Genomic DNA, 24,593 nt, shown 5'->3' with positions numbered 1-24,593 from the left:
GGGGCAAAGTTTAGAGGGGATGTGCGAGGCAAGTTCTTTGCACAGAGGGTGGTGAGTGCCTGGAACTTGCTGCCGGGTGAGGTGGTGGAAGCAGATGCGATAGCGACGTTTAAGAGACATCTTGACAAATACATGAATAGGATGGGAATAGAGGGATACGGTCCCCGGAAGTGCAGAAGGTTTTAGTTTAGGCAGGCATCAAGATCGGCACAGGCTTGGAGGGCCGAATGGCCTGTTCCTGTGCTGTACTGTTCTTTGTTCTTTGCTTTGCTTCTGAAGAATATCTGACATGCTTTGAACCGAGAGAAAGCATTCTGGTGCACAAACATTACCGTGCACTCTGCTCTGTCAAAATGCAGCTGTTTAGGAATTTCTAAAATGTAAAGCAAACAGCAAGAAGATTTTTTCTCCATTCCTTCTGCATTCATGAAATAAAGGCATAGATTTAAGTTTTTTTTAAATAATTTGCAGCAAGGTTGATTTAATGGGGCTCCTTTTGCAAACGTTTGTTCCCGGGGTGGAGCCGGTTTCGACATGAGCACAGGTCGGAGATAATCTTCTGACACTGGGGCTGAGTCTGCATTGTGAACCTGTATCTAGCAAGGTCAGGAGTAGATCTTTATAAAATTAATTGTAAGTAGTCATGGTATTATACCAGCCGATTCTCTAGGGGTGCCTGCATTCAGCAGCCGCTGCAGAACCCCCGCGATATTTCGCACAGGGGCTCATTTAAATAGTGGGTGCAGAGCGCCCGCCCCTAATGACGTGTAGCGTGGCGTCCACGTCCACGTCCCCGGCACCTGCACCTGCCCTTAGCATTACTTCACATTTTTAAATGAGCATCAGTATGAAATTTTTATAAAACACTAAAAAATATGTGGACAGCTCTTTCCCAACCCCTCAATGGTCATTTCAATTCCCGAAATGACCAACACATTCCTTTTTCCCTACCCGAACTTTACCGTCTAAACTTACAACATTTGGCCTATAACCCCTTCCCACCATCCCCACATCCAATAAAAATTGATTTTCCTGCTCCTCCACCCCTCCCACTCTGACATTTTTATTACTCCCCCCTCCCCATCAGGTTCTCGCCTCCGAACTCCGTAAAACAGAGGCCTTAAAATCGGCGTGGGATGGCAGGTAAGTTAATTTGAATATAATTACTGTTGATTTAAATATGCAGATGAAGGGCCGAGCACCAGGAGGCGGGGGGGGAGGTGGCGGTGTGGGCAGCACCGAGGTCCCCTTGCCGCCAGTAATATATGGCCGGCTCTTCTTGGCGTCGCGGGTTGAGGCGGGCCTCTTCCCCTAACATTTTCTGACCCCTGCTCCGTGACCCGCGGCATCGAGGGGATGGTAAAATTCATCCCAGTATGTATGGCACAGAAGAAGGCCGTTCAGCCCCACTGATCTATGTTGGTGCTTATACTCCACACAAGTCTCCTCCCACACTACTTCATCTCACCCTATCAGCATAACCTTCTGTTCCTTTCACCCTTATGTGCTTATCCAAGGGGTAAATTGTGGCTAAGGAGCATACCAGGTTTTGTTACACACTGAAACAACATTACCCCACCTCGACCTCGAACCCCCCAGCCTCCGTATCTCCACCTTCTATGTCATGCAACAGGATACTGATTGATTGGGAATATTTAGCTCAAGGTCTTAGAGAGACTACAGAAGAGATTTATTAAAAGAGTATAAGAAGGGCTGAGCTCTTGAAGCATTAATTTAGAATGGGTCTTTTAATGGCTAAAAATTTTGCAGCATTTACTCTGAATGTATACATAATGTAAATGTTTGGACTATTCAAAGCTCCATTATTAAGATAAGGATGAGCTTTCCAGTTTTAGGTTTTAAATAAAAGACTCAATATGATTGGTGGTGTAAATATATCACAGATTGATAAAAGCTGCTTTTGGAAACTGATATTGATTGTGTGCACTTGGGAAGGTGGCACTAGATTGTGCTGGTCTTGATAAGAAGAGCAAGTAGATTAAAGAGGAATATTTCAGTAAGGAGCAGAATGGACTCAGCTGATTGCTTTTTAATTAGTAAGGTTTTGTCCCCGTCTGGATTGATGTTCTGTTTCTTGAATACAATGAGCTTCAAAGGGTCGCATACTGAAAATATTGAGTAAAATAAATCACCAAATTGGAAGGAAGAGTTTGCTGAGGGTTTTGGGATATATATGCTCCTGAATTGCTAAAATTAGATCAATGGAGTATCTCCTGAAACTTGCTGATGGCATATCAATTTTACACGAAAAATTGTCTTGCGTGTGTGTGTGTCTGGAAATGAATTTAGTCAGAGCTGGTCAAGTGATTTGCTTCAAGGACATGAATAGGCTGTTCTTTATCATCAAAGATTTCTGGACAGTCAGTCAAAGCTCTTCTGTTGCCGAGTTATTTCTCATTAATAATTCTGCTCTTTTATGTCAAACTCTCTGGGGATTGTGAACATTACTCCCACAGAGACACTCCAATAATGGTTAAATATTACCATAGTCGGCTATTATTAATGTTACAATTTTGGATAATATCCAAGCCTAGAATATTACAATAATTATTCATATTGCTTCATAAATGCAACCCCTTATGTTGACGTTTAATAGTATGTTTTATATTAATTTTTGTGATAATGTGTTACAGATGCACTGAATGTAATGTTTATGTTAAGGTATTTTGGTAGCTACCTGTGGGGGGGCGGTGACAGGACTCTTGCCAACAGCTGCAATGAAGCATTTATTTACTGTACAAAGCTGTCGATGCTACGACACATACACTTGAATATTTCTAGTATCATATTCATTTTCATTTTTAGTTTTTAAGACTGTTAACACTGTCCTTAAAGAAGATAACACCCCATTGCTACTATGAACGCATTGATGATTTGAAATTGCGACATTAGGGGCCTGATTTTTACTGATCGGGCAGGTGACCCATCATCAGGGTAATATTCAGCTCGGCAGTGTGTGGTGGGACTTCTTATGAGGAAGGGCAGCAAGGAGGAGGAACTGGCCAATTAAGGGTGCGGGTGGGCCATAGTACAGGCAACTCAGTCTGAGGAGGCATTTTTAAAGCACATAGACAGCATTCTGGCAGAAACAGGCTACAAAGGGAGGGGTTTATAGACAACCTCCGCCTACACATCTCCACCCTTCAGCCTACACATCTCCACCCTTCTGCCTACACCTCTCCACCCTTCTGCCTACACATCTCCACCCTTCAGCCTACACATCTCCACCCTTCTGCCTACACCTCTCCACCCTTCAGCCTACACATCTCCACCCTTCAGCCTACACATCTCCACCCTTCAGCCTACACATCTCCACCCTTCTGCCTACACCTCTCCACCCTTCAGCCTACACATCTCCACCCTTCAGCCTACACATCTCCACCCTTCTGCCTACACCTCTCCACCCTTCAGCCTACACATCTCCACCCTTCAGCCGACACATCTCCACCCTTCAGCCTACATCTCTCCACCCTTCTGCCTACATCTCTCCACCCTTCTGCCTACACCTCTCCACCCTTCAGCCGACACATCTCCACCCTTCAGCCTACATCTCTCCACCCTTCTGCCTACATCTCTCCACCCTTCTGCCTACACCTCTCCACCCTTCAGCCGACACATCTCCACCCTTCTGCCTACACATCTCCACCCTTCTGCCTACACATCTCCACCCTTCAGCCTACACATCTCCACCCTTCTGCCTACACATCTCCACCCTTCAGCCGACACATCTCCACCCTTCAGCCTACATCTCTCCACCCTTCTGCCTACATCTCTCCACCCTTCTGCCTACACCTCTCCACCCTTCAGCCGACACATCTCCACCCTTCGGCCTACATATCTCCACCCTTCAGCCTACACATCTCCACCCTTCTGCCTACACATCTCCACCCTTCTGCCTACACCTCTCCACCCTTCAGCTGACACATCTCCACCCTTCTGCCTACACATCTCCACCCTTCTGCCTACACCTCTCCACCCTTCAGCTGACACATCTCCACCCTTCTGCCTACACATCTCCACCCTTCTGCCGACACCTCTCCACCCTTCAGCCGACACATCTCCACCCTTCTGCCTACACATCTCCACCCTTCTGCCTACACCTCTCCACCCTTCAGCCTACACCTCTCCACCCTTCAGCCGACACATCTCCACCCTTCAGCCTACACATCTCCACCCTTCAGCCGACACATCTCCACCCTTCAGCCGACACATCTCCACCCTTCAGCCTACACATCTCCACCCTTCTGCCTACACATCTCCACCCTTCAGCCTACACATCTCCACCCTTCAGCCTACACATCTCCACCCTTCAGCCGACACATCTCCACCCTTCAGCCTACATCTCTCCACCCTTCTGCCTACATCTCTCCACCCTTCTGCCTACACCTCTCCACCCTTCAGCCGACACATCTCCACCCTTCTGCCTACACATCTCCACCCTTCAGCCTACACCTCTCCACCCTTCAGCCGACACATCTCCACCCTTCAGCCTACACATCTCCACCCTTCAGCCGACACATCTTCACCCTTCTGCCTACACATCTCCACCCTTCAGCCTACACATCTCCACCCTTCAGCCTACACATCTCCACCTTTCAGCCTACACATCTCCACCCTTCAGCCGACACATCTCCACCCTTCAGCCTACACATCTCCACCTTTCAGCCGACACATCTCCACCCTTCAGCCGACACATCTCCACCCTTCAGCCTACACATCTCCACCCTTCAGCCTACACATCTCCACCCTTCAGCCTACACATCTCCACCTTTCAGCCTACACATCTCCACCCTTCAGCCTACACATCTCCACCCTTCTGCCTACACATCTCCACCCTTCAGCCTACACATCTTCACCCTTCAGCCTACACATCTCCACCCTTCAGCCTACACATCTCCACCTTTCAGCCTACACATCTCCACCCTTCAGCCGACACATCTCCACCCTTCTGCCTACACATCTTCACCCTTCAGCCTACACATCTCCACCCTTCTGCCTACACATCTCCACCCTTCTGCCTACACATCTTCACCCTTCAGCCTACACATCTCCACCCTTCAGCCTACACATCTCCACCTTTCAGCCTACACACCTCTGCCAACATACAGTGAACGTTATCCTGAATCCAGTACAAAAATGCAGCTTTCTGACTGACTAACCCTGGAATAAACCATTAGCTGAGTTTGAGGATATACGCACTACATGTACGAGCATGTGATATAACGTCAATAATCATCTCCATCAGCCTGTGATTTTTTAAGGTACTGGTTAAGCCCAAACAGAAAATGAATAGAAAAAGAATTGAGTGGTTTCAACTGTATCAAAACGTGCTATCAATTAGCCCTAATCAGCTCTGCACCTATTCCATCAGAGAATCAATGTCTCTGACCCTGCCTGTGCTCAGTTCCTTAGTGCTGTACAGTCAGTTGTTTCGTATTAATATATGGGAAACTGTAAATGGTTACCTTTCAGCAGTCGTTCATCGTGTTCTGTTCTGGTTGTTGTACGGTAGCCCAAGCTTCTAAATATTGCAGGATCTTCTCCAAAAAAATCAGTGTACAGGCCAATGTACAACTGCTCACCTAATACAGACAAAGTTTATAACATGTTTTACTAGTTGCTGACAGACAAAGCGAATGATTTATGTTTCTTTCTTCCTATAACTGTCTGCTTTTCTCTTGCTCTCTAATGCTTTCTGTCACCCTCTAGGTACCTTGCTGTTTATTTTTTGCCCTTTATTTCTCTCATTTTGTTCTGTTTCATTGTGTTCTATCTCATAGACTCAGCCATTCTGTAAATTTCCACATCTCTGTGTCTTGTCTGCTTTTGTATATTTCTCATGTTGCCTATTGGTAGCTCATGGAAGTTACTTCACTTATTTATCTTTTACTTTTTAATAAAGAATGGGGAATACACAAGATAGGACCACCATTTATACTTGGTGTGCGACTGACATTTGGGGAAGAGGTTAGGGAATGGGGAAGCCATATTTAAAGTACCACAACACATGAGTATGAGAGAGACTAGAGGCTGGTAGTGGATCAGTGGTGCTTATACTAAGGTGGGGCCAGGGGTGGAGATGATACCACAAGATTGGGGGTGGGGGGAGCGGGGGGTGAAGTTGCAGGCAGTTAGTGTGGCATGGAGCAGAGGTTCTGATCATTTAACCCCTGCCTTTCCCAACTCCACCCAACTAAGTTGGAGACTTGGGAATTGGAGGTGAGGAGAGAGTGGGAGAGAGGCCTGGAGTCACAAAGACTGCAGCATAGGTCAAAGATGAATGAAATAGTAGTGCTTGGTAGGTGATTATAAAATGAAAGTTAAGGACAATCACTGAATGCACGTTGATCTGCACAGCAGAATTGAAACAGCGCCTTAGAGCAGGGATAAACCTTGGTTTGTTTTCTGGTTTCATTATTTTTGGCTAGTTTGAATAAATCACCCCACAGCATAAATACCGTGGGCCATTTGAAACGGATACTTTCTCCACTCCCAGGAGGCTCCACACTGGTGGAATTATGTTAGTGAACAATAGAACAGTCCATTGGAGAAAGATTTCCCCTCCTCATACATCAAATGTCAATGTTAATGAAGAAAAGCATTCTTGAAATTATTCGTCTTATTGACTTTACCAGGTGTCCTCTGGGCGAGACAGCAGGATGATTTGTTCTGCAAACTTTTCCATGGCCACAATTAATGCCACTCTTTAACTGAATGTGTATGTTCCTGACTATTGTTTCAATCAGTTTTTCTACTCCCCTGTAGAACTTGTCTTTTTGAACAGTTCCCCACTGAGCAGACCTTTTGAAAACTTATCGCAGAAGGCCATTGAAGTTTAGGAAGTCTAGTTGAGATATTGCTAGAGGTCACCACAGAGAATTGTTATTTAACTAAGTTTAAACTCACACGATTTCTTTTCTAAGGCCTATGTCATACCCACAAGCTATATTATAAAAATACTCTCTGAAATATTAGCAGTATTTTTTTGTGATTCACAACAGCAAATTGTTTAGAACGTTACGATGATTTTCAGCTCCTCTATTTTTCCAGTTAAAGCAGAAGTTGCTATAACCTATAACATATGTCAGTAACTGTGTAACATAAACTGTATTAAATGTTGTGCAAGCCAACTGAAAGAGATACTAGCTTATTCATCAAAATGACTATCTTAAAAGTCTAGTGCCACTGGAATTTATTGTTTTCAGAATGAAGCATTATCCAGGTGTTGTCATCGGATAAAGTTAATGTGACAATGAGGCCTCTGCTAGCCTCAACTGAAGCTTTATTAAACCAATAGCTATCTTGCTCACTATGGACAATACCGACGCTATTGGATTTGATTCTTGACAGCAACTATGTGATTCTGGCTCTAACTCTATCACTACCATAGGTGTTCCCTTTAAACTGATCCCAGGGGTGTTTGCTATCATTGTTGTGCTTGTCTCTGAGCTGAGCTTGGCCTCATGCTCACAATCCCTCCAGCACGTTCTACTTACACCCCAGTTGAAACCCACCTCTGCTGAAATCCTTGTCCAAATGGTCATCATCTCAGAGATTGACTTTTCTAATGTTCTCTCTTTCACCCTTTCTGCCCCCTTTACTAATCTGGAACCCCACAACTTGAGCTCACCTTCTGCACTAATCACGCATCATCCTCTCCATGCTAAACTTCATGGGATCAAGTGAATCGAGATTCTCAGCCCTGCTTTCAAATCTCTCCATGGCCTGGCACTATCTGACTTCATTCTCAGCTTCTCAAGTCACATCTACCTGTTCTGCCATACATCCATCTTATTTTTTTTTTAATTTATTCATTCATGGGATGTGGGCATCACTGGCTAGGACAGCATTTGTTGCCTATCCTTAATTGCCCTTGAGAAGGTGGTGGTGAGCTGCCTTCTTGAACCACTGCAGTCCATGTGGGGTAGGTACACCAACAGTGCTGTTAGGAAGGGAGTTACAGGATTTTGACCCAGTGACAGTGAATGAACGGCGATATAGTTCCAAGTCAGGATGGTGTGTGACTTGGAGAGGAACTAGCAGGTGGTGGTGTTCCCATGTATCTGCTGCCCTTGTCCTTGTAGGTGGTAGAGGTCACGGGTTTGGAAGGTGCTCTTTAAGGAGCCTTGGTGCATTGCTGTCATGCATCTTAAAGGCCTGGCTCAAGTCAGGAAGTATAAACCCGACCCAAACCCAACAGAACCACATCGGACCTGAGCCCGATCCGAGCCCGAGTCCCTCCATTTTTTCCCGCGCCCGACCCGACCACCGGAATGGTTACCTATCTTGATTCCATAGTGCACTCACTCACTGTACCACTTTTGCATTAAGGGAGCTGCAGCATGAGTGTGATGACGTCATAGAGACGCTCCCTCGCTCACCGCGCAGACTCAAAGTTGACGTCCTGGACTCCCAGCTCAGGTAAGTTTTTCAACTTTTACACTCTCTACTCCAGCAGAGTAAAAAGCAAGATTTCCTGTGTGTGTCCGACCCGGACCAGGCCCGACCCAACCTGAGCCCGAAAGCCGTACCCAGAGGAGCAACCCAACCCGACTCGAACCCGACACGTGTCATTGGGTCCCGTCGGGTTCGGGTCGGGTAGCAGGCCTTTAGTGCATCTTGTAGATGGTACACACTGCTGCCAATGTGTGTTGGTGGTGAAGGGAGTGAATGCTTGTAGATGGGGTGTCAATCAAGCGGGCTGCTTTGTCCTGGATGGTGTCGAGCTTCTCGAGTTCAGTTTCTGGTCAATGGTGACCCCAGAATGTTGACAGTGGAGGATTCAGCAATGGTAATGCCACTGAATGTCAAATGGAGTTGGTTAGATTCTCTTTTGTTTGAAATAGTCATTGACTGGCACTTGTGTGGCACGAATGTTACTTGCCACTTATCAGCTCAAGCCTGGATATTGTCCAGGTCTTGCTGCATTTCTACATGGACTGCTTCAGTAACATTGTTCATTCCCTTCTCTCTCCACTTCAGCTGCAGATCAATATTTCAGTCATCCTCTTGCCTTCTAAAACTCTATTGCAGAGCTACTCAGCCTTTATTGCATCGTTGATGTTCTTACTTGAATCCTTTTTATGCTTGGTCCATCCCTCTTGTAAAGTGCCCATAGATATTCTTTTACATGAGCATCTCTATATACAGTGGGGCACTTTACTCATCGTTGAGTAACTGGAGCAAGATATAAATAGGAATCTTGTAGCCATCTGGTCCTTTATCAAAGGAATAAATTGGTTCACGAGGCAAGACGAACTGGGGAACCAGTCATCCAGTCACCCTCATCCATCTCATTCCAAAATGATCAAGATACAAATTGACATTTTCCAGCTTGCTTTCTTGATGAAGCAATAGAATGTAAATCAGAGGGAAATTTAACCAGAAAGGGCATTAATTTCCTTATAATTTTCAGCATATTAACAGTGTATAAAATATGTAGGAAGTTCTTTCAGTGAGGAGTTTTGGGTGCAAGTCATTTCTGTCACTTGAGTACAACGTTTACCCCAGTTTCCTCCCATTTTTTGATGCTTCCTGTGGCCTATCTACCAAGTCCCCACTGGCCCCATTTGTATATGTTAGAGTCAGTGATGTAGCTATCGAAAGTTTCCTGCGTATGTATTGCCAAATAACTCTGCATAACATCGACCGAGTTATGAGACACAGAAATGACTGGACGTTATGAATATAGATTTCTTCAAGCAGAAACTGTGGGTTAGAGCCTTCCTTTTGAGTCATTCTGCCTAGAGACACTTGTACTTGCTTCTCACTAAGTCAAACCACTGACAATTAATCTCTACTCCACTGACACACAACAGGATATTTTCTACTTTCCAAAACTTGGATGTTAAACCCATTTCAATTCTTACCTCTTGCACATCCCTGCTTTTAATCACTCCACCATTGGTGGCTGTGTCTTCAGTTGCCAAGGAGCTAATGTGGCCCTAAACTTCTCAGCAAAAACAAGGCCAAACACAACTTCTCTGCAATTATGCCTGTTTTGTATCTCATTCTTTAACAACCACTAAACTAGTCAGAGACTTAATTTGGCTCTGTTGTATGGGAAACAGAAGGAAATTAAACTGAGTAGTGAACTTGTAGCTTTTCTTGATCTTAAAAGACTGTTTGATGGTTCTAGATATCAGCAGCAGGCACGTGTGTATGTGATCAAGTCTCAGAGTGGAAAATAGAAACTACACCAAGTTTTAAAAAATACATCATCTGCCCTATATTGGAAATTATATGTAAATACTTTGTGCTTTAATTAAATAGCTAAATGTTTCAACTTCTTACGAGGAGGAAGTGAAAGTACAGTTTAGTAATGAGTTGGAGCAAAGAAATAATTCCCTGTTCATGTGCCTAAAGTGCAATTAGTGGCTGGTCTGGTGGTGAAAGTTGCTAAACGCAAGCAATAGCCTATTAAAGACTTAATGATGGTTGGTGGGTGAGCACTTTGTCTCTGGTGGAAACTTTGTTTCTATCCATCAATGTTAACATCAAATCAGTTAATATAGCAATTACAACAAAATAAATGTTAATAACAGATCCATGGCAAAACTTTTCCCTACTCCACTGTGGAATTAATTCCATCTCAGTGGGTGAGTTGATTTCCTCAGTAGAAAACTGCTGGATCCTTCACTAAAAGCTCTTCAACAAGAAACAACAATTATTTTTCACAATAAAGTTGCCGTGAATTTCTGACTGTAATATGACTAGAGTAGACGAGGAAATGACTGGCGGTTTCAGTTTATCTCCTATTTTTGACAGGTTTAACATTCATCTTCACAATTACAGCAGAAGTTGGGCCCCAAGTCATTCTGTTAATTTTATCTCCAGAATCTAATCTCACTACCTCTTCAACCTACTTACAATTAATATTTCAACAGTGTTCACAGGTAATTTAATCAAATAACAGCAACTGAACTGCATTACTATATTAAACGTTATCCAATGTGTTCCCATTTCTACTGAAGAATGAGGGAAACAGGGAGTAGAATTGCAGGAAAATTTAAGGAAGCTCAAGTTTTTGCTCCATCTGTAAAATGTTTTTGTTTGTCATTTACAATACTTCACCATTAGGTGATGCTGATACATGAAGTTCATGAAAAGCCACTGAGTAAGGTTGATATTTCAGTAAATCTTCAACCACTGTCAAAGAATCTCGAACTGTTTTGAAATGTACAGTTTCACTAACACAATGTATTTCACAGTTTGCAGAATTTATAACAGAATTGAACTTTACATTTTGTTTACTGCAGGGTGGTGGTTACACAAGGATTTATTGAATCAAATCTTTCTCTCTGCAGTAAAGGACTCCATTTTCAGACAAATCTGTTTGGCAAACATTTCCCAAAGGAACAAGCCAACAATGTTCACCAAATCAGGGAATGTCAGTGCTGGTGAATGAAGCACTTCTTCATTTTGGCAGCTCAGAGACAGCTTCAAGCAATGAAACCAGATGCACTGTAGAGCTCCCATTACTTGGGCTGGATTTTATGCAGGTTGCAGGGTCCCAACATTCAAACATGCGAATTAGGAGCAGGAGTCGGCCACTCGGCCCTTTGAGCCTGCTCTGCCATTCAATAAGTTCATGGCTGAACTGATTACTCCACATTTCCACCTACCCCCAATAACCTTCCACCCCCTTGCTTATCAAGAATCTATCTACCTCTGCTTTAAAAATATTCAAAGACTCTGCTTCCACCGCCTTTTGAGGAAGAGAATTCCAAAGACTCACGACCCTCTGAGAGAAAACATTTCTCCTCATCTCTGTCTTAAATGGATGACCCCTTATTTTGAAACAGTGACCCCTAGTTCTAAATTCTCCCACAAGGGGAAACATCCTTTCCACATCCACCCTGTCAAGACCCCTCAAGATCTTATGTGTTTCAATCAAGTCACCTCTTATTCTTCTAAATTCCAGCGGGTACAAGCCTAGCCTGTCCAATCTTTCCCCGTAAGACAGCCCGCCCATTCCAGGTCTTAGTCCAGTAAACCTTCTCTGTACTGCCTCCAACACATTTACATCCTTCCTTAAATAAAGAGACCAGTGCTGTACACAGTACTCCAGATGTGGTCTCACCAATGCCCTGTATAACTGAAGCATAACCTCCCTACTTTTGTATTCATTTAGATAATATGCTTCTTTTTTATTCTTCCTGCCAAAGTGGACAATTTCACATTTTCATTTTCCAGGTCTTTGCCCACTCACTTAACCTATCTATACCCCTTTGTAGCCCCTTTATGTCCTCTTCACAAGTTACTTGCCTACCTATCTTTGTGCCAACAGCAAGTTTAGCAACCATGCTTTTGATCCCTTCATCTAAGTCATTTATATAAATTGCAAAACGTTGAGGCCACAGCACTTATCCCTGTGGCACACCACTCGTTACATCTCGCCAACCAGAAAATGACCCATTTATGCCTACTCTCTGTTTCCTGTTAGCTAGGCAATCTTCTGTCCATGCCAATATGTTACCCCCTACACTATCAGCTTTTATTTTCTGCAATAACCTTTGATGTGACACCTTATCAAATGCCTTCTGGAAATCTAAGTACAATACATCCACCGGTTCCTCTTTATCCACAGCACATGTAACTCCCTCAAAGAACTCCAATAAATTGGTTAAACATGATTTCCCTTTCACAAAACTATGTTGACTCTGCCTGATTACCTTGATTTTTTCTAAATGCCCTGCTATAACATCTTTAATAATAGCTTCGAACATTTTCCCTAAGACATGTGTTAAGCCAACTGGCCCGTAGTTTCCAGCTTTCTGTCTCCCTCCGTTTTTGAATAAAGGAGTTACATTCGGTATTTTCCAATCTAATGGAACCTTCCCAAATCTAGGGAATTTTAGAAAATTAAAACCAATGCATCAACTATCTCACTAGCCACTTCTTTTAAGACCTTAGGATGAAGTCCATCAGGACCCAGGGACTTGTCAGCCCGCAGCTCCAACAATTTGTTCAGTACCACTTCCCTGGTGATTGTAATTTTCTTGAGTTCCCTTCCATTTCCTGATTTACAACTAATACTGGGATGTTACTTGTATCCTCTATAGTGAAGACCAATGCAAAATCTCTGTTCAATTTATCTGCCATCTCCTTATTATCCATTATTAATTCCCCTGACTCACTTTGTTAACTCTTTTCTTTTTAAAATTTCTATAGAAACTCTTACTATCTGTCTTTATATTTCTAGTTAACTTTCTCTCGTACTCTAATTTTACCTTTCTTATTAATCTTTTAGTCATTCTTTGCTGAAGATTGGGCCAGAAAAGGGAGGGGACCTGCTGCCTTGGCTGTTCTGGGACTCCCTCTGGTCTCATTTAAGGCGTTCAGGCAGTTAACAGCGCTGGCTCTCCATCCCTTTAAGGACCGGCATCCTGCCTTCAAGAGCTGCTGGCCAACCAGAGGGCTGGCAGCTCAGCAGTTCCAGTAGTTCCACTGGGAGCAGTAGTCACTACTGGGACTGTAGGAGGCCCTGAACCAGGAGCAGCCTGGAGACACAGAAAGCAGATAAGTGGGGTGGGCTTGCTGGGGTCAGTCAGGTAGGCCCTAGTGACGAGTGGGTGGGGTTGGTTGTTGAGGGCAGTTGAAGGGATGTTGGCGCAGGGTTAGCGGTTGCTGCCAGGGGCCCCCCATGGGCCACAGATTGCTCAAGCAGGATGGTTCCCCTATAGAACACAGGGAGGCTGCCTATTTCTACTGGGCGGTCTCCCCACGTGGCGGGGCTGTCACCAGCCGCTGGCGTTTCCCACCCCTGACAAAATTGAATGGTGTTGGGAAGGTGACAGACACTCCAGACCCCCTCCCCCGCTATTTAATTGGACCCACGTCACCCTGCTCATCCCTAGAGGGCTGATTAAATTCAGGCCTTTGCCTCAATAATGCTCTTTTCACCACATGTTGTGACGTTATAAACTTGTTGAAACAACATGTTTATGATTTCGCTGAAGATTATAAGTGTGCCTTAACACTAAGCTCAGAACAGCACCCTCTACTTTAATAACACGGCAAAGCATTCAGTAATAACACAGCATATCATTCCCGAAATCAGCCATCCTTAAGGCTACTTTTGGAAATTTGCCAATTCAGCTTTTTTTTTGCATTGGTTCATGAATTCATCTTAAATTCCTCTGGTACTATTTGACACAGCAGTCAATCTGTTTAAGATAAATGAATGTAAAATTATTATCGACAGGAATGCTGCAGATGTGTTAACTAGTGTACTAGAACAATAACTCCAAAGAACTTAAACTTCTCGGCATCAACTGTGCTGAATTTGTTGGGAGGTTCTGTTCTGGGCTCACACTTATTAGGCATTGGGTTAAAACTGGCCAAACTCCTTAATTAAGGCTTATTTATCTTTTTTGCAAGCTTTTTGTCCTGATCACACGAGACTATCCCTATCTTTGGCCTCCTTATCTCGAGAGACAATGGATAAGCGCCTGGAGGTGGTCAGTGGTGTGTGGAGCAGCGCCTGGAGTGGCTATAAAGGCCAATTCTAGAGTGACAGGCTCTTCCACAGGTGCTGCAGAAAAATTTGTTTGTCGGGGCTGTTGCACAGTTGGCTCTCCCCTTGCGCCTCTGTCTTTTTTCCTGCCAACTACTAAGTCTCTTCGACTCACCACACTTTAGCCCCGTCTTTATGGCTGCCCGCCAGCTCTGGCGAACGCTGGCAACTGACTCCCACGACTTGTGATCAATGTCACAGGATTTCATGTCGCGTTTGCAGACGTCTTTAAAGTGGAGACATGGACGGCCGGTGGGTCTGATACCAGTGGCGAGCTCGCTGTACAATGTGTCTTTGGGGATCCTGCCATCTTCCATGCGGCTCACATGGCCAAGCCATCTCAAGCGCCGCTGACTCAGTAGTGCGTACAAGCTGGGGATGTTGGCCGCCTCAAGGACTTCTGTGTTGGAGATACGGTCCAGCCACCTGATGCCAAGTATTCTCCGGAGGCAGCGAAGATGGAATGAATTGAGACGTCGCTCTTGGCTGACATACGTTGTCCAGGCCTCGCTGCCATAGAGCAAGGTGCTGAGGACACAGGCCTGATACACTCGGACTTTTGTGTTCCGTGTCAGTGCGCCATTTTCCCACACTCTTTTGGCCAGTCTGGACATAGCAGTGGAAGCCTTTCCCATGCGCTTGTTGATTTCTGCATCTAGAGACAGGTTACTGGTGATAGTTGAGCCTAGGTAGGTGAACTCTTGAACCACTTCCAGAGCGTGGTCGCCAATATTGATGGATGGAGCATTTCTGACGTCCTGCCCCATGATGTTCATTTTCTTGAGGCTGATGGTTAGGCCAAATTCATTGCAGGCAGCCGCAAACCTGTCGATGAGACTCTGCAGACACTCTTCAGTGTGAGATGTTAAAGCAGCATCGTCAGCAAAGAGGAGTTCCGTGATGAGGACTTTCCGTACTTTGGACTTCGCTCTTAGACGGGCAAGGTTGAACAACCTGCCCCCTGATCTTGTGTGGAGGAAAATTCCTATCCCACTAATGATATAATGGGTTAAATCTCAGTCACTTTCTTTGCTCTGTCTGCGAAGATAATGGAAGGTACAATGTGGCCCTGACATCACACCTCTATTTTTATTAAGTATAATTGCAATTAAAGTGTATGAACTGTCTGACCACTACATCAGATAGACTCATGACACTAATTAGCCTTTCGTGCTGTTTGTAAAGATAATAATTTTCATTGTATTATACAGAGAAATGGTCCAATATGTTTCCTGTAGTTTTGTCATTTTTTATTAATTCACGGGATGTGGCGTCACTGGCCAGGCCAACACTAATTGCCCATCCCTAATTGCCCATCCCTAATTGCCCTTGAGAAGGTGGTGGTGAGCTGCCTTCTTGAACCACTGCAGTCCATGTGGCCATTCCTTTCTGATGTTGCTCACCCCATGAAAGCACATTGGGAAATAAATAACATTCTGACACTTAACATGTCATAAAGCACTGTACAATTTTGTCTTAGAATCAATGGCATTACAAATATTATTGTGCATTAGTGGCAACTCCAGCATAAACAAGATAAATAAAAATACTGCTCCTGATTTTTGGCATATTCAGCAGATGTCAGGATTGGCTGTCCATGCAGGTAGTGCAGATGTTCATGTTTCAAAGAGGTATCTTATATTTTGAGGTCTTTCCCATCACACATACATCACTGAGATGCTTCACAATGTGGGAATGCACATCACAAACCACAACAGGTGATTGTTTTACTTCCACAGTCACACCTGGTCTATTCTGAATTACAGACATAAATAAATCATGCAGTTATATACAAAGAGAATCAATTTGGCACCAGAGTAGGGAGTGCAACACCACATCACTCTTTTTTTTATTTGTTCTTGAGATGTGAGCATTGCTGGCTAGGCCAGCAATTATTGCCCAACCCTAATTGCCCTTGAGAAGGTAGTGGTGTCTTCGTGAACCCCTGCAGTCCATGTGGTGTGGGTACACCCACAGTGCTGTTAGGGAGGAAGTTCCAGGATTTTGATTCAGCAATGGTGAATGAACGGTGATACAGTTCCAAGTCAGGATGGTGTGTAGCTTGGAGGGGAACTTGCAGGTGATGCATCTGCTGCCCTTGTCCTTCTAGGTGGTAGAGGTCATGGGTTTGGAAGGTGCTGTCGAAGGAGCCTTGGCGAGTTGCTGCAGTGCATCCTGTAGATGGTACACACTGCTGCCACTGTGCGCTGATGGTGGAGGGAGTGAATGTTGAAGGTGGTGGATGAGGTGATCAAGCCAGTTGCTTTGTCCTGGATGGTGTTGAATTTCTTGAGTGTTGTTGGAGCTGCACCCATCCAGGCAAGTGCAGAGTATTCCATCACACTCCTGACTTGTCCCTTGTAGATGGTGGACAGGCTTTGGGGAGACAGGAGATGAGTTACTCGCAGGATTCCCAGCCTCTGACCTGCTCTTGTAGCCACAGTATGTATATGGCTGCTCCTGTTCAGTTTCTGCTCAATGGTGACCCCCGGAATGTTGATAGTGGGGGATTCAGCAATGGTAATGCCGTTGAGTGTCAAGGGGAGATGGTTAGATTCTCCCTTATTGGAGACGGTCATTGTCTGGCACTTGCGTGACGTGAACTTGACTTGCCACTTATCAGCCTGAATGTTGTCCAGGCCTCGTTGCAAATGGACATGGACTGCTTCAGTATCTGAGGTGTCGTGAATGGTATTGGACACTGTGCAGTCATCAGCAAACATTCCCACTTCTGACCTTATGACTGAAGGAAAGTCACTGATGAAGCAGCTGAAGATGCTTGGGCCTAGGACACTACCCTGAGGAAATCCTGCAGCATTGCCCTTGGGCTGAGATGATTGACCTCCAACAACCACGACCGTTTTTCTTTGGGCTAGGTAGGACTCAAACCTGTGAAGAGTTTTCCCCGATTCCCGACTTCAACTTAGCTAGGGGTCCATGATGTCACATTCGGTCAAATGGTGCCTTGATGTCAAGGGCAATCACTCTCACCTTACCGTTGGAATTCAAAAAGGCAATTGCCTCATTTTTGCTATAAGGTTATTTTATTTTACTGTTTAGAAACTATGGGATCAAGACATATAACGGGTAGGTTTATGAGTAGCTGCTGTTGGCAGTAATCTTGTCTGCTGACAATGCACATCAGACAATGATGTCTATAGGGCAGGACACCACCAGGGCTGGAATGAGTAGAACATATGACATAAACAAGAAGGTAAATTTGTTTGAAGATTCTCATAGTGAGAGCGGTAATGTGGAGTCAGACGATTTACAGTTTTGTACCCTGTGAATATTCTCTGAAAAGAACAGTTGTTTCCTTGAACGAAGGAGTCCTGAGAAGAACAGGCAGACCTCGACATTTCCAGCAGCGTACTCTGCCTGTCATCTAGAGAAATAACTGGAACAAGTGGAAACAGTGGATTTGTATGTGGTGAAAAATGGGAACTTACTGCTCATAGGTCATTACATGTTCTTGTTCTTAATGCTATTGGTCAGCTGACTAGAAATAGTAGTTATGTGATGTACAGCTAAATCAGCAACTCTACGTGTGAATAAAGAGGACTGTTTATTTCAAAAGTAAAGTAAAAGCAAAATACTGCAGATGCTGGAAATCTGGAATAAAAACAAGAAATGCTGGTAATACTCAGTAGGTCTGGCAGCATCTGTGGAGAGAGAAGCAGAGTTAATGTTTCAGGTCAGTGATCCTTCTTCAGAACTAGCAGATATTAGAAATGTAAAAGGTTATAAGCAAGTAAAGCGGGGTTGGGGCAAGAGATAACAAAGGAGGTGTAGCTAGGACAAGGTCACAGAATAACTGACCAGAAGGTCGTGGAGCAAAGGCAAACAATATGTTAATGCTGAGTTGAAAGACAAAGCATTAGTACAGATAGGGTGTATTATGCTAAAGACACTATATAAATGCAAATTTTTGTTGTGGTTTTAAGTACGTACCATGAGTCCCAAATGTGGTCTATCCATACTCTATACCCAGAGTGGGACAGTAACTGCAGCCATTCAGAATGATTACAAACAGCTGGAGTTGTTGTTCTAATATAAAAAGAATCATTTATATTCCGGGACATGCATTGAATGATTTCCTAGACTCACTCAAGGAAAACTGCAGATGGGAGCCATTATTCATCTCCCAGATTTGACAGTAAATGAGAAACCTTTGAATAAATCGTTATCTGCTTCATAAATCATCATTTCTACTACCTCTCTCAGCACATGAACCATAACCAAAGCCAGATAAGTAGATGTTATAGAATTCATACCAAAATGCATTTACAAATGTAGTGTATCATGAGCTTGGTATCTGTTATATGAGCATTGGGATACTTTATCAATGAAGAAAGTATAAAATAAAAATATATAGGCCTGGATTTTTCATAAGGAATAACAATGAGTCTTTTAATGCTCATTATTATTGTAGAGTTAAGTCCAGTCTGCACATGTGCAGAAAAATGCAGAAATGAGGAAATCTCGGTCTCAGTTGCCTCACTCCTCCATAAACCTCACTACATTGATGCCTTGCTGATAGACTCGGCATCAAAACACATCAAGGCTGTAAAGCTGGGGTAATTGTCTATTAGTTCCCCACTAAACACCACAGGAAAAGTCAGGACTGATGCATTCAGGAATAAGGGAATGCTTAATAGCATGATAAGTGATAATTCCTACCAATCAACCTTTGGTCCTGAAGAATTATTTTTTATAAGTGTGCAGTTCTTCAGAATTTAGTTATTGTTGGAGCTTTACATTTTTTTTTTACTTTCTGTTTTATGTCTCGATTAATCCCATCTTTCCTTCCCTCTCTTTATTTTCCTTTCTGCGCGTCATTTTATATTGAATTAAATATTCTAATTTCTACTTCCTGGTTTACACTCTACCAGTGGACATCAGGACCTCAGAGTTGGGCCCATAAGGGGGTTCCGAGTACGCCTATATCATCATCGCACCCACTGGCGGAACCTTCCGGGAGGTGACCTCCTCAATGGCCACCCCCACACTTGCTGTCTTATTAAGGACAGTGGGTGGGCTTCTGAGGCTGCAAACCCAACCAGACACCCCCAGCAATGTCAGACCAGCAACCCCATGGGAGAGGTGGGCACTGCAGAGGCAGGCGAGCGCAAGGGCCCCTCAACATGGAAGTGCCCTCGACTGCTTGCATAAAATTCATGAAATAAAGAGTCCGAAGCCAGTAGGACCATCGGGTTAGAGGGGAAACCCCTCTTCAGGCCCATTCACTGATTGGGTTGCAGACTTTCATCCCCATAACCCCATCATTGGGGCATGGAGCCTCTGGCTCCGATGGTAGCCTGGCCCACTGGGAGGCCACCTACTTTGAGCTGCGGGCCTTCACCATGCCAGAAGGCCGCACTGACAGTTGGAAAATACTAGCGCTGCTACAAAATGGCCCCTAAGTGGGGACCTAATAGGACTAAAACAAAACAAAAAGTGCTGGAAATACTCAACAGGTCTGACAGTGTCTGTGGAGAGAGAAACAAAGTTAACGTTTCAGTTCTGTGACCTTTCATCAGAACTGGGAAAGTCTGCCAGAGGTGAGAATGTGTCAGGGAGCCCCCAATTTTCCTGGCCTTCCCCCACCCCCACCTCACTCCAACACTGTTTCCGTGGGACTGAAACAATTAGGCCTGTGTGTCTCATTGAAGATTCTTCAATCTGATTGGTTGAAGAGCTTCGCTGTTCACACACACAGAGATCCCTGTAGAAGCTACCACACTCAACAGGATCTCTAATTACCATAAACTATCTATGTAAAAGCCCATGACAAGTCTGTGGGCAGCTGTAAGCGTAATGAATGCTGTTAGTTCCTTGCTGACTGTAAAATCTAGGCCACTGGGTGAATATTTAAGTAGATTTGCCCATGAGTTCTCAGTTTTGTAGCCATTAAAAAGATTCGTTCTCTAATCCCTTCGACACATAAAAAGTAAATCCTCAAAGGAGTAACTCTGGTATCCAAGCCTTATTCTCAGAGCACTTTGTTTTTTAAGATTAATGATTTGTGGGAAGGAATATTGTGCTCCGGAATACTTCAGTCTGGTTTGCAAACATTTGTGTACAGATTTTTATGGATTGTCGTGGTAGTCCCTTATTACTTTCAAACTTTTATTGTACACAGTCTTTTTTCCTGCATTTCTGCTGTTTTCACATGTATTTTCTGTGTACATAAATGTGAACGTGGTAAAAGAATGGAAACAACATAAACTTAGGTAAATATACATCAAAAACTCGTTACAATATTTTCCATAGATTCTATCTTATTATTTCCTCTCTCTTTATTTCTCTTCATTGTCTCCTTGCTTCTGTTTTTCTTTGCTTTCCTCTTATGCTTTTTTATCGATCTTTGTATCTGTTCTGAAAGATGTGGCACGTTTAGCATCAGCTTGTTCTTGGTGTAGGGGCATGTTACATCATGCAGTTTATACCTCAGGTACTGTGAAGAATCCTTTCTGAAATGCTTAAACCTTCTGCTCATATTTCAAAAGGGATACAACTGACAAACGTCATTTTAGGAAAGAAAAATGTGAGTAGTCAGTGAGTACTTAAAAGTAAAGACTTACCTTTATAAAGTGCCTTATCAAGCCTCAAAATAATTTACACACATTGAATTACTTTGAAATGCAGTAATGGTTTTGCCATTTTGAAGAGAAATTCGATGAACGGTCAGTTAATTTGCTTTTTAGATAATGATAGTTGACTTCGTCATTGGGAGAAATTCCTGCTCTTCATCAAAGCCTGCTATAGGATCATCAATATCCATCTCAGATGACAATCCAGCACTCCTTCAGTATTGCATTGTAATGTTAAATTAGATGATGGACTCAAGTATTGTAGTTGGACTTCAATCCAGAGCCTCTGATTCAGTGGAAAGAGTGATATCAACTGTGCCAGCAGGTCAGTATAGAGGGAAACTTTGTATTTCAGACTTTCAAAATGTAGCACATTTAGAGTCAGTTACCAAGGAGGTTATTGTCGGAATGCATACTTGGACTTACTGAGACTTTGGCAGATCCAGAATATGGGTCTTTGGACTGACAGGTACACACATATCTAATATTGTTAGGAAACTGAGAAAAACATACATTTCTCAACCCACGACCATCAGGAGATTTGGTACCCCTACACTAAGAGACCAGGAAATGACAAATGATCAAAAAATGGTACTTAACTGATACTGTTACTTCAGTTATAGTTACAAAAATATTGCTCTGAAAATATTCTGTTATGACTGGGTGAGGAAGGGGTCTCAGGCTCCCCTCTTGCTCCTTTCCTGGTTTGGCTGTAATAGGGTTTATTTTTTAAAACACAGTGATTTTATCTTACCGCCTCAGTGAGCCTTTGCTCACTGCACATCAATTGACATTGCCAATGAACTGATCAGACAGGTTTTCTTAGGTTTAAACAAGAAAGATGTAAGTTTATTAGCCTTATCACTCTAACTTGGTTAAAATTACTAAAATATGTGATGCAACCACACTAGCATGTATACGAGATAAACACACACACAAATAGATACAGAGGGGAGGAAGGGAGGAAAGAATTAGGTGGGGGGGGGGGAGGTTGAAGAAGAATTAGTATTAAAGGGAATTCAGTTACTGGGTGGAAATGTCCTTGATAAAAGCTGAAGTCTTGTAGTTCTCGCTGGGGCCCAGTGCACAATTTCCAACTTGCTTCTCTGGTACCAGAAGGCTGAAGAGGTGCTGAGTCTTGAGGCTTAAGCTGCTACTGTGGGTTCCTGGGACTTTGCTGGAGAGAGAGACAGGGAGAGAGAGCTTCCTTCACTTTGGTCTTCAAATAGCAGTCTGTTACCTTTCTGTGAGGCACAATTCAAACAGTCTGGCTAGCAGGTAAGTCATGTGACCGTCTCTTCATTTGAAATAGCAACGTTTCGGAGGGTTGCTGGATTTCAAAGTTTACTCAACACACTTGGTGGGGGGTGGAGTCCTGGCTCTTATACAGAGAAGATGTGGATCATCACTATTACCCAGACCAATCTTGTTAATTGAATCAGTGAGCACTTCCATTTTCTCTCAATTCAACTGTGTCTCAGAATGAAAATGTGCAACCATGTTTTCAGCCACTTAGTTCTGTTTTTTTAAACAAGTTCTGATAAATGCCCAGTAAAAAAAAAGGTTCAAGTAGTGTCCCATATGACAAAATTAATATGTTTCCATTTGGCAGGTGTGATTTCCGTCAAAATTCATTATTTTATTTCAAGGGATAGACCTCTAAAGTTGTCCAATAATCTAATTAGGCTCAATTAGTGTCCACAATTCCATTTTTCATCCATCATCAAAGTGATCCGTGAAATATGGCATTTTCCAAGTTTTATTTTAAGTCAGAACTATTTGAGTGGTGAATGGAGAATATCTGGTTGGTTCATGCTTTACAAAATAACACAGTGAAAGAATAAGGATGGATGTAACTCTTTATCTTGAGTGAGATAACATGGTGATTATAATCTCTGAACGGCTACCCAGGTTATTCAGGGCATTTTTCAATAGGGACCCAACAGACGGTTTTGCAATCCCAAGGTGCCAGCACTAACTGAGAATGTGGATTGGAGAATTTGGGCTAAAATATTGTCGCCTTGTCCCTGACCTTCATTCTGCCTGAGTGCACCTTCCTTACTGGGGGCTCAGGGTGGTCCCAGAGCATCATTATAACATGGGTACGTGACAAATGTTGTTACTTAAAATAATTTAAAACTAATGTAAGAATCTGTTCTCTGCTGAGGATGGCAGGAAGAGGCCAATCCCTCCCATAAAGATTTAAGTGCCAATTGAATATATACACAACAATATATTGAAAGCCTGAATTACAGGCAGCAAACTTTGAGTTTGAACATTCTGCCCCTACTAAAGGGTTACAGAAACAGTAAAAAAAATCTCATCTAGCAATAATAAAAAGTATTTCAGATTTTGTTTTGCTACTTTCTCATCCAAGAAGAACATAATGAAAAATATGTCAAAGGAAAATAGAAAAACAAAATTAAGACAGTATGCATTGGTAACAGATCTTGAAAGTGAGACAAATAATGCTTTACCGTGAAATTAAATATTAATAACAGGATCTCTGGAAATCCAAATCAACTTGTCAGTAGATTCAGATCATTAACAGTAACCTGATATTTGTAAATGTATTTAGTATCCTTGGCGCTGACAGTGTGGAGAAGACATTCCTGTAAGAATATTCAATGCTGGTGATAATGTAGATTCTTTGAGCTATTCAGCCAAGTGAATGCTCGGCCGAGCTACACTAGAACATTACTCTGTCGGCTCTCGCTTTTTCTCCCCATCTATATTACCTTTTATAAGCTCCACAAATCATATAATAGAGGGCGCTATGGACAATTTAGGATATCTCTGAGGTAATGTAATGCATGCAAAAGTGAAAAATAATTGTTTAATTTGCTAACTCTGTCATCCCTCACCTTAATTGTGAAAAATCCCACTGGAATACTGTAAATACATCTGGAAGCATTTAACATTGATACTGAGCTGGGATGAGTATAAGGAATGGCTTCCCTCATTTTACTTACTTTGCTGATATGCATTTCTTTGTTATTTTTACAGCGAGTGATATTACATGGCAGAAGAAATGAAATTATAGAGCTGCAAGAACTATTAGTGTAGTAATAATTTTAATCTCTTTTTATTCTTTCATCAGATATGAGCGTCACTGGCAAGGCCAGGATTTGTTGCTCATTGCTAAGTCTTCTTGAACCGCTGCAGTCCAGGTGGGGTAGGTACACCCACAGTGCTGTTAGGAAGGGAGTTCCAGGATTTTGATCCAGTGACAGTGAAGGAACGGCGATATCGTTCCAAGTCAGGATGGGGTGTGACTTGGAGGGGAACTTGCAGGTGGTGATGTTCCTATGCATCTGCTGCCCTTGTCGTTCTATGTGGAAGAGGTTGCGAGTTTGGAACGTGCTGTTGAAGGAGGCTTAGCAAGAGGTTGCAATACATCTTGTAGATGGTACACACTGCTGCCGCTGTGTGCGGTGCTGGAGGGAGTGAATGTTGAAGGT

The 24,593-nt window shown here is 43.3% G+C and overlaps 1 protein-coding gene across 1 annotated transcript in view; it reads right to left on the bottom strand.

Annotated features, from left to right (window-relative positions):
* The window catches only part of LOC137384912 (semaphorin-3E-like), a 405,916-nt gene that overhangs the window by 91,118 nt on the left and 290,205 nt on the right, over positions 1 to 24,593 (bottom strand). Inside the window, exon 6 of the mRNA XM_068059620.1 lies at positions 5,487 to 5,603. Coding sequence (XP_067915721.1) covers positions 5,487 to 5,603 — 117 coding nt within the window. The remainder of the gene's footprint in view (positions 1 to 5,486; positions 5,604 to 24,593) is intronic.

Source organism: Heterodontus francisci, chromosome 27 (genome assembly GCF_036365525.1).
Source record: "Heterodontus francisci isolate sHetFra1 chromosome 27, sHetFra1.hap1, whole genome shotgun sequence".
Lineage (NCBI taxonomy): Eukaryota > Metazoa > Chordata > Chondrichthyes > Heterodontiformes > Heterodontidae > Heterodontus > Heterodontus francisci.
Note: the sequence above shows the minus strand (reverse complement) of the source record. Positions and strands in the feature narration are given on the sequence as shown.